Source organism: Stegostoma tigrinum, chromosome 17 (assembly GCF_030684315.1).
Source record: "Stegostoma tigrinum isolate sSteTig4 chromosome 17, sSteTig4.hap1, whole genome shotgun sequence".
In the NCBI taxonomy this organism is placed as follows: domain Eukaryota; kingdom Metazoa; phylum Chordata; class Chondrichthyes; order Orectolobiformes; family Stegostomatidae; genus Stegostoma; species Stegostoma tigrinum.
The window spans coordinates 8,662,269-8,676,536 of record NC_081370.1 but is presented as its reverse complement, the minus strand read 5'-3'; the positions used below and the strand labels follow the sequence as shown (position 1 = coordinate 8,676,536).

Genomic DNA, 14,268 nt, shown 5'->3' with positions numbered 1-14,268 from the left:
AATTCAAGGGGAAAATGAGAATCCTAATTAGGATTCCTCGATGGAGGGCTGCTGTAGCGCAATGGCAATGCCCCATCTCTAATCGAGGAGGCCCATGATCAAGCCCCACTTGCTTTAGTAGTGTGTAGTGGCATCTTTGAATAAGATGATTAATAATGTCCATAATTCCTTGAAAGGAACTGAATGCCAGCCCTTAACCTGAAGGCAACATTTCAACAGGTGCAACATAATGGAATTCCGCCAAAATTGAAGGCAATGAGATTAAGGGAAAACTGTCTACTAATCAAAAGAATATGATTGTGAATGCTGGTGGCCAATCATTTCAAACCCAGATGTTGCTTTAGGGGGCCCCTGAATTTTTTGTTTTGTTTTTACAAAATGTACTTTCTTAAAAAAAATCAACTTGATCAGAGATGTTATTACATAACTCTGGAGCAGGTGGGATTTGAACCTGGGTCTCTTGGTTCAGGGGTAGGGACACTATCTCTGCACCACAAGAGAGCCCTCCTCAGGTGCCTCAGGAGAGTGTTCTTAAGCCTAATAATATCATTGGTAAAGCCACTTAAGATTAAGGCTAGAAGTTCTGATGCTTGATGATGATTACAAAAAGTTCAGTACCGTCCGTAATTATTCAAGTATTGAAGTAGGCCACGACAATATGCAGAAAGACCTGGACAACGTTCAGGCTAGGGCGTCAGGGAAAGAGCATCTTCAACAAGAAAATTTAATTATAGTTCCATTACATTCAATGGTGGTTCAATCACTGAATTCACCATCAATATTCAGAAGGTCTACAATCCATCAGAAACTGAACGAGACGAGATAGAAATATTGGGCTAAAAGAACAGGAAATTTTAAGGAGAATTATTTGCCTCCTGACACTTCAGCATCTGTCCATCATTTAAAACACACAAATTAGAGAGAGACTGAATACTTGCTGTTTGATGGACAAGTGCAACTTCAACAGCCTCCCTTGATTTGCAACCCACGCAGCAGCAGAAACATTCACTCGATCCACTACTGACGCATACTAACAGCAGGGTGTTATGTACAGGGCGGCAACCCACCACAGCCCCGTTAACCATTAAGATGACCTCTACTACCTAGAAGGAGAGATGTTTGGAAAATCAATATCTACTTGAATGTTCTACTCTGTACTGACTGTCACAGCACCAGATTCCTGTGTGGGTGTACCTTCAGTAGATGGACTGCTGCAGTTCAAGTAGCCAACTCATCACTATTTCCTTAAGGTCAATTAAGGACAGGCATTCAGCAATGGCATTGCTTTCAACACCCTTAACTCAAGGAAGTAGTAAATACAAAGGAGAAGTTGCGCTGCTTGCATTCTAAGTTTTATATAGCATGCAAATACTACTAATAGGGTGACAGCTGAACATTTCATCATGTGATATACCATGTTGTACTGATCATGGAATGTTGATACATTGATTTAATAGGGGAAATTCAGTCTCAGTTCCTTTTAGGTCCAGCCTTCAGACTACCCACAAGCAATGAGTGTGGAAGTAAAATTCTTAAGGAACCAAAGCACTAAAGTTACATCATAACATTGAACCAGCTGCAACCAAAGAACATACCTTGATATTACAAAGCCAGAGTTCAGCTTTTAAACATTATACAATGTGTAAACAAACATACTCACGTTTCAACATAGCTGGAAGGAGTGTGCGTTACATTGTCAAGTCTTTCTTGTAATGCTGCCAAGACTTGTGGATTCTGCATGACTTGGGCTGTCAATTTTGCTGTAACACACGAGGACTCATGGCATCAGAGTCAGAACAAAGGCATCAGTAGGACAATCTACATCTGTCAAAACCATATTTTGTCCTTTCTTATTTGAGGCAACAGCGTAACAGATCTGCAGAAATCACGTTCAAACATCATGACTTACCTTGCCCTTATCCTATTATTTAGTTCTTCAAACTATTGATTACAATACAAAGACTTTCCATTAATAAATTTGCTCATGTTCAAGCTCTGCGAATACATTCCAAGTCTAGTTAACTTAGATACTCCTCTCGGTCACCTAGAAAAGTTATAGAAACTAACCAGCTCACCTACAGATACCATCTCACATATGCAATTTGCGACTAGTTGTGAGACTCAATGCATCCATTCACTAGCTAAATAAATATCTGCAAACAAAAACTTCAAGAGAGATACTTAGTCAAATTAGGGAAAGGAGAAAAAAAATTGATGTGTCCCTCTCCAACTACTAGGAGGAGAGGCAAGTGAGTTCCAGAAGATCACTGCAAGAAGTGCCATAGATCTGTATGGAAATTCGATGATAAAGCCTTTAGTTGGTTCTATCTTAATGCATAAATGGAGTACAGTACACAAATTGGCAGTGTAAAGCGAGGTAAGTAAATATGACCTCGTAGAATGGAAACATGGTTGCAAGGGGATTGAAAATGGGAACTTAACATTCAGGGATAGTGTTTAGTGTGGAGAAGGATAAGATGTTACAGAACATGAAATAAATAGCAACATCTTGAAAAATGCCCACATTAAAGTGGTGGTGCTGCTGGAAGGCTTAAAACGCATGAAGGTGAATAAATCCTCAGGACTGATCAGGTGCACCCGAGAACTCTTTGGGAAGCTAGGAAAGTGATTGCTAGGCCCCTTGCTGAGGTATCTGTATCACTGATAGCCACAGGGGAGGTGCCAGAACACTGGAGGGTGGCTGACGTGGTGCCACTATTTAAGAAGGGTAGTAAGGAAAAGGGAGGGAACTATAAACTGGGGAGCCTGACATCAGCGGTGGGTAGGTTGTTGGAAGGAATCCCAAGAAACAGGATTTACATGTATTTAAAAAGATGACTGATTAGGGATAGTCAACATGGTTTCGCATGCAGGAAATGTGGGAGACTCTTAACTGCCCTCTAGGCAATTAGGGTCAGGCAATAAATTCTGGTCTAGCCAGCGGCACCCTCATCCTGTGAATGAATAGAGAGAAAAACAAAAGCTTTTTGTAGTAGTAAAGAGAGGGTGGATGAGGGCAGAGCAGAGGAGAGGACATAATCTATCTAGACTTCAGTATGGCATTCCACAAGGTTCCTCTTGGTCGACTGGTTAGCAAGGTTAGATCACATGGAATACAGTGAGAATTAGCCATATGGAATCAAAACTGGCTTGTAGGAAGAAGGGTGGTGTGACCATCGATATGCCACAAGGATCAACATAGAACATAACAGCACAGTACAGGCCCTTTGGCCCTCGATGTTGTGCCGACCTGTCATACCGATCTCAAGCCCATCTAACCTACACTATTCCATGTACGTCCATATGCTTATCCAATGATGACTTAAATGTACCTAAAGTTGGCGAATCTACTACCGTTGCAGGCAAAGCATTCCATTCCCTTACTACTCTGAGTAAAGAAACCACCTCTGACATCTGTCCTGTATCTTTCACCCCTCAATTTAAAGCTATGCCCCCTCGTGCTCGCCGTCACCATCCTAGGAAAAAGGCTCTCCCTATCCAGCCTAATAGAAATTAGAAGCAATGCTGGGTCCACTGCATTTTGTCATTTATATAAATGATTTGGATGTAAACATAGCAAGTATGGTTAGTACATTTGCAGATGACATCATAATTGGAGGTGTAGTGGAATGTGAAGAAGGTTCCCTCAAAGTACAGATTCTTTAAGAGACGAGCCAATGGAGTGGCAGGTGGAATTTAATTTAGATACGTGAGGTGCTGCATTTTGGAAAAGCAAATCAGGGCAGGACTTAACCACTTAATGGCAAAGTCCTGGGGAGTGTTGCTGAACAAAGGGACCTTGGAGTGCAGGTGCATCGTTCCTTGAAAGTGGAGTCACAGATAGACAGGATATAGAAAGCGTCATTTAGTATGCACCAATAAAGGCAAGCATTGACTATAAACGTTTTGAGGTCACATTGCAGTTATACAGAAAATTGTTTAGGCCACTTAGGAAAAAAGGTGCAATTCTGGTCTCCTTGTTATAGGAAAGATGTTGTGAAACTTGAAAGGATTCAGATTTGATTTACAAGGATGTTGCCAGGGTTGGAGAATTTGAGGTGAAGGGAGAGGCCGAATAAGCTCGGGCTATTTTCCCTGAAGCGTCGGAGGCTGAGATGACCTCAAAGATTTATAAAATCATGTCGGGGATGGATAGGGTAAATAGACATGGTCTTTTCCCTGGTGTAAGGGAGTGCATAACTAAAGGGCATGGTTTTAAGATGAGAGGAGAAAGATTTAAAAAGGTCCAAAGCAGCAACATTTTCATGCAGAGGGTGAAATGTACAGAATGAGTTGCCACAGGAAGAGGAGGAGGCTGGTATAATTACAACATTTAAAAAAGGCTCTGGATGGGTACGTGAATACGAAAAGGTTCAGCGGGTTATAGGCCAAATGTTGGCAATGGGACTAGATTTATAGAGGATATCTGATTGGCGAAGACGAGTTGGACTGAAGAGTGTTTCTGTATGACTTTGAAGAGACAGGAGGGATTTAAAAGCTGGCAGGGTCGCAATAAGACATTGAATGAAGACAGTTTAAAGAGAAGATCTAGATCTGGAATCCATTTGGGCAGAGGTTTAAAAAATATCAACAGAAAGTAGACATTGGTAAGAGTAGTGTACAGACAGTAGTCACTCTGTGGGAAAGGCTATAAATTTGACAAATAGAGGAGCACCTGAAAAGAATACAGCAATTACAGGTGACTTTAATTTCCATGTTGACTTGGGTCAAAAAGGTGGGATAGCTATGACAGCAAATTCAGAGGGTGAATGAGGGATGTGTTTCCTCAAGCACTGTATCACGGAGCTAACAAGGGAGTAGGATACCATGAATCTGGTAATGGGTAATGAGGCAGGTTTAAGAAATGACCTGAGTAAAAAGATCCCCAGGAACATGGTCACACAATTGAACGTAGCAGAGTGAGAGATATGTGGGTCAGATTCATGAAAAAGACTAAAGAATTGCGGATGCTGGAAATCAGAAACAAAAACAAGTTGCTGGAAAAGTTCAGGAGCTCTGGCAGCATTTGCCGAGAGAAAGGAGAGTTACTTTCTCAGGTTCAGTGATCCTTTAGTAGCAAAAATGGTCACTGGGCCAGAAGTGTTAACTCTGCTTTCCATCTTGACGGTGCCAGACATCCTGAGTTTTTGCTGCAATTTCTGTTTTTGAGTTGGAAACAGCTGCATTTAGCTTAAATGAGGACAAAGCTAGCCAAAGTGTATTACGTGGAGAGATTAGTAGGAATGACAGTAACCAAGTATTGGCAGACATTTTAAGGAGGCAATTCGTGATTTAAGCAAAAATATAACAGGAAAGGTTCTACGAGAGATAAGTCATCATGGCTAGCTGAGGAAGTCAAGGAGAGTATTAAGTTGAAACAAGCATTTGAAGAGACAAAGTCTGAGAAGATGAGATAATTTAAGAATCTAGCATTTGAGGACTAAAAAGATAATATACCCAAAAGGGTGAACTAGCAAAAAAAGAAAACTGGCAAGGCTTGCTTTAAATGTATGAAAGGGAAGACAGATCAAAATGAATATCAGCCCCTTGGAAAATGACTTTGAAATAGACTGTTTTGAAGAACAAGGAAATGGCAGGAGTCAGACCAGATATTTTGCATCAGTCTTTATGGTGGAACATATTTTGAACAGCCCAGTAACCTGAAAGAATACAGGGGAAGAATTAAGAACCAACTACCCTCACTAAAGTAGCAGCATTGGGCAAATTATTGCGGCTAAAGGCAGCTGAGTTCCTTGACACTGAAAGCTTGCAACCTAGGATCCTAAAAAAGGAGGTAGTTACATAGGTAGCAGATGCAGGGTTAGTAATTTTCCAAAAAAGTAGTGCTGGATTTGATAGGAGGGGGGATTGGAAAACTGTCAATGTGATACCCCTATTCAAAAGGGAGAAAGGCAAAAAGCAAGCAACTATAGGTTGATTAGCCTAAAATCAATTTTTGCTAATTATTGGAATCATTTATTAAAGTAGTAACAGCAGAACACTTGGAAAAATCAGAGTCAGGGCGGCTTTATGAAAGGGAGGCAACAGCCTTGTGTTATCAGGCTATTAATCTGGAATCTCATAATATTCTGGGGACCTGGGTTTGAATCCTGCCACAGCAGATGCGAAATGTGAATTCAGACAAGAAAAACAAACTGGATTTAAGAATCTGATGACCAGGAAAGTACTGGCTATTGTTATCAAAACTCTCAAGTGCCCTCTGAAATGGCCTAGCAAGCCATTCAGTTGAATTAATCATGACAAAAGTGTCAAAAAGAATTAAAGTAGACAGACAACTTGGCACTGACCCAAGCACTGGAAAAGAAATGGAAGAAACAGCCCAATCAACATTAGAAAGTCCATCTTACTAACATCTACAAGGTCTAGTGCCAAACTTGGGAGAGCTGTTGCGCAGACCAGTCAAGCAACATCTTGACAGTCATACTTTTGGAATCATACCTGACAGACAATACTCCAGTCACTATCACCACCGTTCCTGGATATGTCTTGTCCCACCTGGAGAAAGAGGAATAGTCGGGAGGGAGTTGTTGTGGGAGTCTCATGGTTTCAACTTAAATATGGGCTAGGAAGCCTCCTGGTTATCACATACTGCCCTCCCTGTGCTGATGACTCAGTTTTCATCCATTTTGAGCGATACTGACAGGGGGAAGAGCACAACATCTACATTGTATAGGGGATTTCAGTGTGCACCATCAACGTATCCAAAATATTCCAGCACAATCTACAACCTCCCAGCCCAGCATATCTCTCACTCAACCATTACTGTCAAACCACGGGGGAAATCAACCCTGGTACAATCCAGAGAGTAGGGGACATGCCAGAAGCAGCATATCTTAAAATGAGGTGCCAATCTGGTGAAGCCACCAAACAGGGTAACTCACCTGCCACTTAGCATAAGCAATTGATAGAAAGAGCTAAGCAATCCCGCCGCATCTATTCATGAATGGTGGTGGACAATTAAACGACTCACTCTAAGAGGAGACTCCACAAATTTTTCTATCCTCAATGATGGAGGAGGAGACCAGCACAAAAGATAAGGCTGAAGCATTCACAGCAATATTCAACCAGAAGTGTTGAGTGAATAAACCATCTCGGCCTCCTCCAGTGGCCCCCAGCGTCACCAGTTACATATCGAGAAACAGCTGGAGGCACTAGATACTGCAAAGGTTATAGATTTTGACAAGATTTTGGTGTGAGTGCTGAGGACTTGTGTTCCAGAACTTGCTGCACCCCCGGCTAGGCTCTTCGAGTGTAGTTACAACACTGGCATCTACCCAACAATGTGGAAATTTGCCTTGATATATCTGGCACGCGAAGCAGGCCAAATCCAACCTAGCCAAATAGTACAGTAATGGAAGGGGTAACAACAATGCTATCAAACAGCAACTGCATGGCAATATCCTGCTCAGAGATACCAGCTTGGGTTCGCCAGGGTCAGAGTCAGAGTCACTCACCTCCTGACCACATTACCGCCTTGGTTTGTACAAAGAAGCTGAATTCCAGAGGTAAGATGGAGGTGAAAGCGACAGCCTGTGACATCAAGGCGACATTTGACCGAGTATGGCTTCAAAAGGAATCCTAGCAAAACTGGGAATCAAGAGTCAAACCCTCCACCTGGTTGGAGTCATACCTGGTACACAGGAGTGGACTCAATGGGCCAAATGTCTTATGGTCTTAAGATTGCTGTTGGAGTGCAATCAAAATAGTGTCCAAGGGCCAACCAACTTCAGCCGCTTTATTAATACCCTTCCCTCTATGGTAAGAGATGAAGTGCAGATATTTGCTGATAATTGCGAATAGTTCAGTACCATTTGAGACTCCTTGGATACTGAAGCAGTCCGTGTTCAAATTCAATAAGATCTGGACAATATCCAGGCTTGGGCAGACAGGTGGCAAGTAACATTCATGCCACACAAACATCAGGCTATGGCCATCTTCAATGAGATGACAATCTAATCTTCACCCTTTGACATTCAATGGTGTTAGCATTACTGAATCTCCCACTATCAACATTCTCGGGTTTATCATTGACTGGAAACTCAACTTGACTCACCGTACGAACACATTGAGTATATGAGCGGGTGACTGCAGTAATTCACTTCCAAAACTGCCAAAGCCTATATGTCAATGACAATGTCCAAGTCAGGAGCATGATAGGACATGCCCCACTTGCCTGGATGGGTGCCGCTCCAACTACACTCAAGAAATGCAACACCATTAGTACAAAACAGCCCACTTGACTAGTACCACAACCACAAACAGACACCCACTAACAGCAGTGTGTGCTGTCTACAAGATGCCCTGTAGAAATTCAAAGACCATTAGAAAACACCTTCCAAACGCACAACCACTTTTATCTCAGAGGACAGAAGCAGATGCATGGGAATGCCACCATGAGCAAATTCCTCTCCATGCCACTCACCATCCTTGACTAGGAAACAGGTCAATGTTCCTTCACATTCAATCGGCCCCAAATCCTGGAATTCCCTTCCTAACGGCATTAGGAGCCTACCTACACCAAACTATACCAGCTCAAGAAGCAGCTCTGCATCACCTTCAAGGGCAATTGGGGACAGCCCATAAATGCTGGCCAGCCAGGCTTGCCAACATCCTACAAATGAATAAATAAAACAAGAGTTTTTCAAGGAAGTCTCAACCAAAGTGGAAAGACAGGAACCAACTAATGTGTTGTATTTGGACTTTCAGGTCATTGCAATTGGTACCTCATAAAAAACAATCAAGTCATAAAAGCCCAGCATTGGAGGTCATGTACTGACATGGATACAAGATTGGCTAATGGGAGGAAGCAGCGAAGGGCTCTTCAGGTTGGCAACCTGAGATTAGTGGGACGCCACCAGGATAAGTACTGGAACAAATGTTTACAATATAGATATAGAACATTACGGCACAGTACAGGCCCTTCGGCCCTCGATGTTGTGCCAACCTGTCATACCAATCTCAAGCCCATCTAACCTACACGATTCCATGTACGTCCATATGCTTGTCCAATGACGGCTTAAATGTACCTAAAGTTGGCGAATCTACTACCGTTGCAGGCAAAGCATTCCATTCCCTTACTACTCTGAGTAAAGAAACCACCTCTGACATCTGTCCTGTATCTTTCACCCCTCAATTTAAAGCTATGCCCCCTCGTGCTCGCCGTCACCATCCTAGGAAAAAGGCTCTCCCTATCTAACCCTCTGATTATTTTATATGTTTCAATTAAGTCACCTCTCAACCTTCCTCTCACTAATGAAAACAGCCTCAAGTCCCTCAGCCTTTCCTCGTAAGACCTTCCCTCCATACCAGGCAACATCCTAGTAAATCTCCTCTGCACCCTATCCAAAGCTTCCACATCCTTCTTATAATGCGGTGACCAGAACTGTACACAATACTCCAAGTGCGGCCGCACCAGAGTTTTGTACAGCTTCACCATAACCTCTTGGTTCCGGAACTCGATCCCTCTATTAATAAAAGCTAAAACAATGTATGCCATCTTAACAGTCCTGTCAACCTGGGTGGCAAGTTTCAAGGATCTGTCTACATGGACACCAAAATCTCTCTGCTCATCTACACTAAGAATCTTACCATTAAGCCCTGTACTTTGCCCTCTGGTTACTCCTACCAAAGTGCATCACCTCACACTTGTCTGCATTAAACTCCATATGCCACCTCTCAGCCCAGCTCTGCAGCTTATTTATGTCTCTCTGCAACCTACAGCATCCTTCGTCACTATCCACAACTCCACCGACCTTAGTGTCGTCTGCAAATTTACTAACCCATCCTTCTATGCCCTTATCCAGGTCATTTATAAAAATGACAAACAGCAGTGGACCCAACACCGACCCTTGCGGTATACTACTAGTAACTGGTCTCCAAGATGAACATTTCCCATCAACTACCATCCTCTGTCTTCTTTCAGCAAGTCAATTTCTGATCCAAACTGCTATATTTCCCACAATTCCATTCCTCCGTGTTTTGTATAATAGCCTATTGTGGGGAACTTTATCGAATGCCTTGCTGAAATCCATATACGCCACATCAACCGGTTTACTCTCATCTACCTGTTTGGTCACCTTCTCAAAGAACTCAATAAGGTTTTGAGGCACGACCTTCCCTTCACAAAACCGTGCTGACTATCCCTAATCAATTTATTCTTTTCTAGATGATTATAAATCCTATCCCTTATAACCTTTTCCAACACTTTACCAACAACTGAGGTAAGGCTCACTGGTCTATAATTACCAGGGTTGTCTCTACTCCCCTTCTTAAACAGGGGAACCACATTTGCTATCCTCCAGTCGTCTGGCACTATTCCTGTAGACAATGACGAATTAAAGATCAATGCCAAAGGCTCGGCAATCTCCTCCCTGGCTTCCCAGAGGATCCAAGGATAAATCCCATCCGGCCCAGGGGACTTATCTATCTTCACCCTCTGTAGGATTTCTAATACCTCTTCCTTGTGAACCTCAAACCCACCTAGTCTAGTAGCCTGTATCTCAGTATTCTCCTCGACAACATTGTCATTTTCTAGAGTGAATACTGTTGAAAAATATATATAATACAATATATATTAGACACGGAGAAAGGAAATGAATGTACGTTACCAAATTTGTAAATTTCCAAAAATGTCATAAAGTAAGAGGTATACAGTTTAGAGATATCGATAGATTATGTAATTGCGCAAAAAGTTGGCAAATGGAGTATGTGGGAAAATATGAAATGCTCATTTTTAAAGAGACAACAAAAAGGGACCTGGGGTAGTTGTGCATGAAGCACCAAGCTAACACAAGTGTCAAGAAGGTAATCAGGATTCCTAATGAAACATTGGCCCATATTTCAAGGAAGTTGGAGTACAAGAGTAGGGGAGTCTTACTGCAACTGAACAAGGCGCTAGAGAGACCATATCTGCAGTACTGGGAGCAGTTTTGGTCCCTTTATTTTAAGAGAAGATTTTTCATTGGAAGTAGTTCAGAGGTGGTCAGGATGATCCCTAGAATGGAGGGATTGTCTTATGACCAAAGATTAAACAGGTCAGGAATGACTGGCATATGGAAGGAAGAAAGAAAGAAAGAAAGGTGATAATGTCATTCCATTTGTATGGAATTTGTAAAGGGCTTGGCATGATAAATTTTGAGGATGCTCCCCTTGTGGAAGTCAAGGACCAAAGGGCAGAGTCTCAGAATAAAACAGCACCAATTTAAGACTGATACGAATAGGAATTTCTTCTCTCAGGGGACTGAATATTGCTGCAGCTCGTTGTCAAAGAGAACTGTGGGGGCTGAGCCCTTGAGTATAAATAAGATGTAATGAACTAGAAGTCAACCCACCGCGCACCTCTCTCGCCCCCACTTCCCGCGCAACAACTAAAACCAAAAAACCCTATTATCTGTTAAAAAGTAGTGTGAAAAAAGTGGTATTACCTGCCTCTCACTCTCAAGCTGTTATAAAGGACTGGTTAAATGAAGTGAACACCTTTCATTCACTCTAAATCAACAAGTAACAATTTATTTAACTGAATCTAACAGTGAGCAAATTAACTGAACCATTAACAAACTGAACAATTCCCCCTTAACGACTAAATAACCCAGAATAAAAAGAAAATTCAGATGATATGTTGTTCCAAAATGATAAAAGATCTGCTTGTATAAACCAAAATAGTAAAAAAAATCAAAACTGAGTCACTCGAAATTACAGCCAGGACACATCTTTCTGAAAGTTCTGTGCCTTCTCTGATCTTCAGCGAGGAACACCTTTGAAGATGGCTACATTTTTTTTCCTTTTCTAAACCTTAATGCCATTATTAGTAGACCCATATCTCATTAACCTGGAGTTACATATCTCATACTAATTCGACATATATACAATATTGAACGCTACCATTACTATCTCTCATACACATTTTCCTTTCATACCCACAACAATGCATGTACAATAACATTTTTATGACCCACAACATGTATAATCTGTAAATTAACGCTTGCAACACAAGACTCCGATGAAATTGGCTGGTGTCCTTATCTTTACATCCTTCCAAAAATGTCAAAGGGTTGCGATCAGTGCACGCAACTGTCTCTGATAAACATTAAAACATTGTATGCTGACAACAATGCAAGGCCAGTACCAACCTCAATAGCTCTTTCAACAGTTGAATATTTTCTCTGGTGGATATGGAGTTTCTTTGAAAATAACTTACTGGCCTTTCAATTCCACAATCATTCTTCTGTAAGAGCACAGGCCCAAACCCTACATCACTTGTACTGACAGCAACTTTAAAAGGGTCGCAAGAAGTTTGGCATGGCTAAAACTGGTGCTGGAGTTAACACCGCTTTTAAGTTCTGAAATGCATCCTGGCATCGGTCTGTCTATCGGAATTTCATGTTCTTCTTTAACAAGTCTGTCAGCAGTCCCACCACTTTATTAAAAGTTTGTTACAAATTTCTTGTAGAAGCTGCTCAGTCCCAAAAATAATCATAGTACCTCTTCCTTCCAGGATGGTCTTAGAATTTCCTTGATGGGCTTAGTCTTCATGTTCCTTGGTGTTATCCAACCATGCCCAATTTGGTGTACTAAGAATGTCACTTCCATCTTCATGACTTCGGTTTTTGGCAAACTTATGATCAACCTTCCCATCAGCAGCTTTATAAAGATGTCTGCCAAATGTGCCATGTGATCCGTCCAAGAATGGCGAAAGATCACAAAGTCATCTATATAGAAGGCTCAATTAGTCAATCCTGCCACAACTCTGTTCATAAGTTTTGAAATGTGGCTGGTGTGTTCTTCATTCCAAAGGGCATTACTTTAAACTGATATAGCCATTTGAGGTTACAAGCGCAGAAACATCTTTTGCTCTCTCCAGCAAAAGTTCTTGCCTATAACCGCAATGTGATGCAAGTGGTTTGTCCTATTTTTGCCCCACAGTCTTCCAGCCGTGGAACTGGGTACGATTGAGTCATGGCATTGGCTTCCCATAATCAGAATCGCCGAGTACCATCAGGTTTGGGAACCGACAACTGGTGAGCTCCACTTGTTTTGACTTGTCTCCGATGTCTTCTTGGAGCATCGAATCCACTTCCTGAGCTGCTTTGAGGGGATTAAGCCTGTAGGGTTGTTGTTTCATCAAAACAGCATTCTCTATGTCAACCTCATGTACTAAGGCATTCGTCCTCTCCATTCTCCAAGGGCGGCACAGTGGCTAGCACTGCAGCCTCACAGCACCAGGGACCTGGATTTGATTCCAGCCTCAGTCCAGACAGTCACCTGAGAGGAGAAACCAGAGCACCTGGAGGAAACCCACGCAGGCACTGGGAAAATGTGCAAACTCCGCACAAAGGCTCTCCATCTGGCATCTTTACTAGATGGTTCACCTGACTTCACTTTTCAATTTGATGGGGACTAGTAAACCTTGGTCTGAAGGGTCTCCTACCCCTAGTAACAACACCAATACTTCATCCTCATGGGCAAATATACACATTTTAGACTTATCTGCTTCTTGCTTCATTTGGTGCTGCTCCACCTTCAAACGTCGTCTAGCTAATTCACCTACTGTTTAATCTCTCACCTCAGACACACAAGTGTGAGATCTCTGACTTTGGACTTATCAACTTTTCCTTAATTTTGAAGGCCCTCTTACTTAGAGACTGTACATCAACTCAATTGGAGTAAACAGAGTTGATCATTTGGAGTATCTGTGATAGCAAATAATACAAGTGGGACATCTTTAGCCCAAGCAGTTGGGTAATCCCGGCAATAAGCTCTCAGCATGGTCTTCAGGGTCTAACATCACATTTCCAACGCTTTCTGGGATCGGGATGGCAATACTTGATGTGTGGATATCTAAACTATCCATGACCACCTTAAATAATTTGGCAGTAAAACTGGACCCCTGGCCTAACTGAATCTCCTCAGGTAGCCCATAACGGGTAAAGAAAGCAAGAACTCCTCCATAGCCTTTCCTGCCTTGACATTCCACAATGGAATTGCCTCCGAAAATTTGGTAGACACATCATTATGGTTAGCAAATACTGGTTCCCATTTTTGGTTTGAGGAACAGGACCTACACAATCAAACTGAGTGAAAGGTTCTTCAAAATGTAGGAATTGGCAAAGGCGCTAGTTTTAATACTGCCTGTCGCTTTTCTACCATCTGATACATATGGCAAAATTAAACCACACATTTATGTAATCCAGGCCGATAGAAATGTTTCTGTATCTTAGCCAGAGTCTTCCTCACTTTGAAATGACCTCC

At 42.1% G+C, this 14,268-nt stretch overlaps 1 protein-coding gene across 7 annotated transcripts in view; it reads right to left on the bottom strand.

Moving 5' to 3' along the window:
* nap1l4b (nucleosome assembly protein 1-like 4b) overlaps window positions 1-14,268 on the bottom strand; it is a 105,236-nt gene that overhangs the window by 69,508 nt on the left and 21,460 nt on the right. For all 7 annotated transcript variants that reach the window (XM_059651922.1, XM_059651926.1, XM_059651927.1 and 4 more), the window contains exon 4: window positions 1,661-1,760. In XM_059651922.1, coding sequence (XP_059507905.1) covers window positions 1,661-1,760 — 100 coding nt within the window. The remainder of the gene's footprint in view (window positions 1-1,660; window positions 1,761-14,268) is intronic.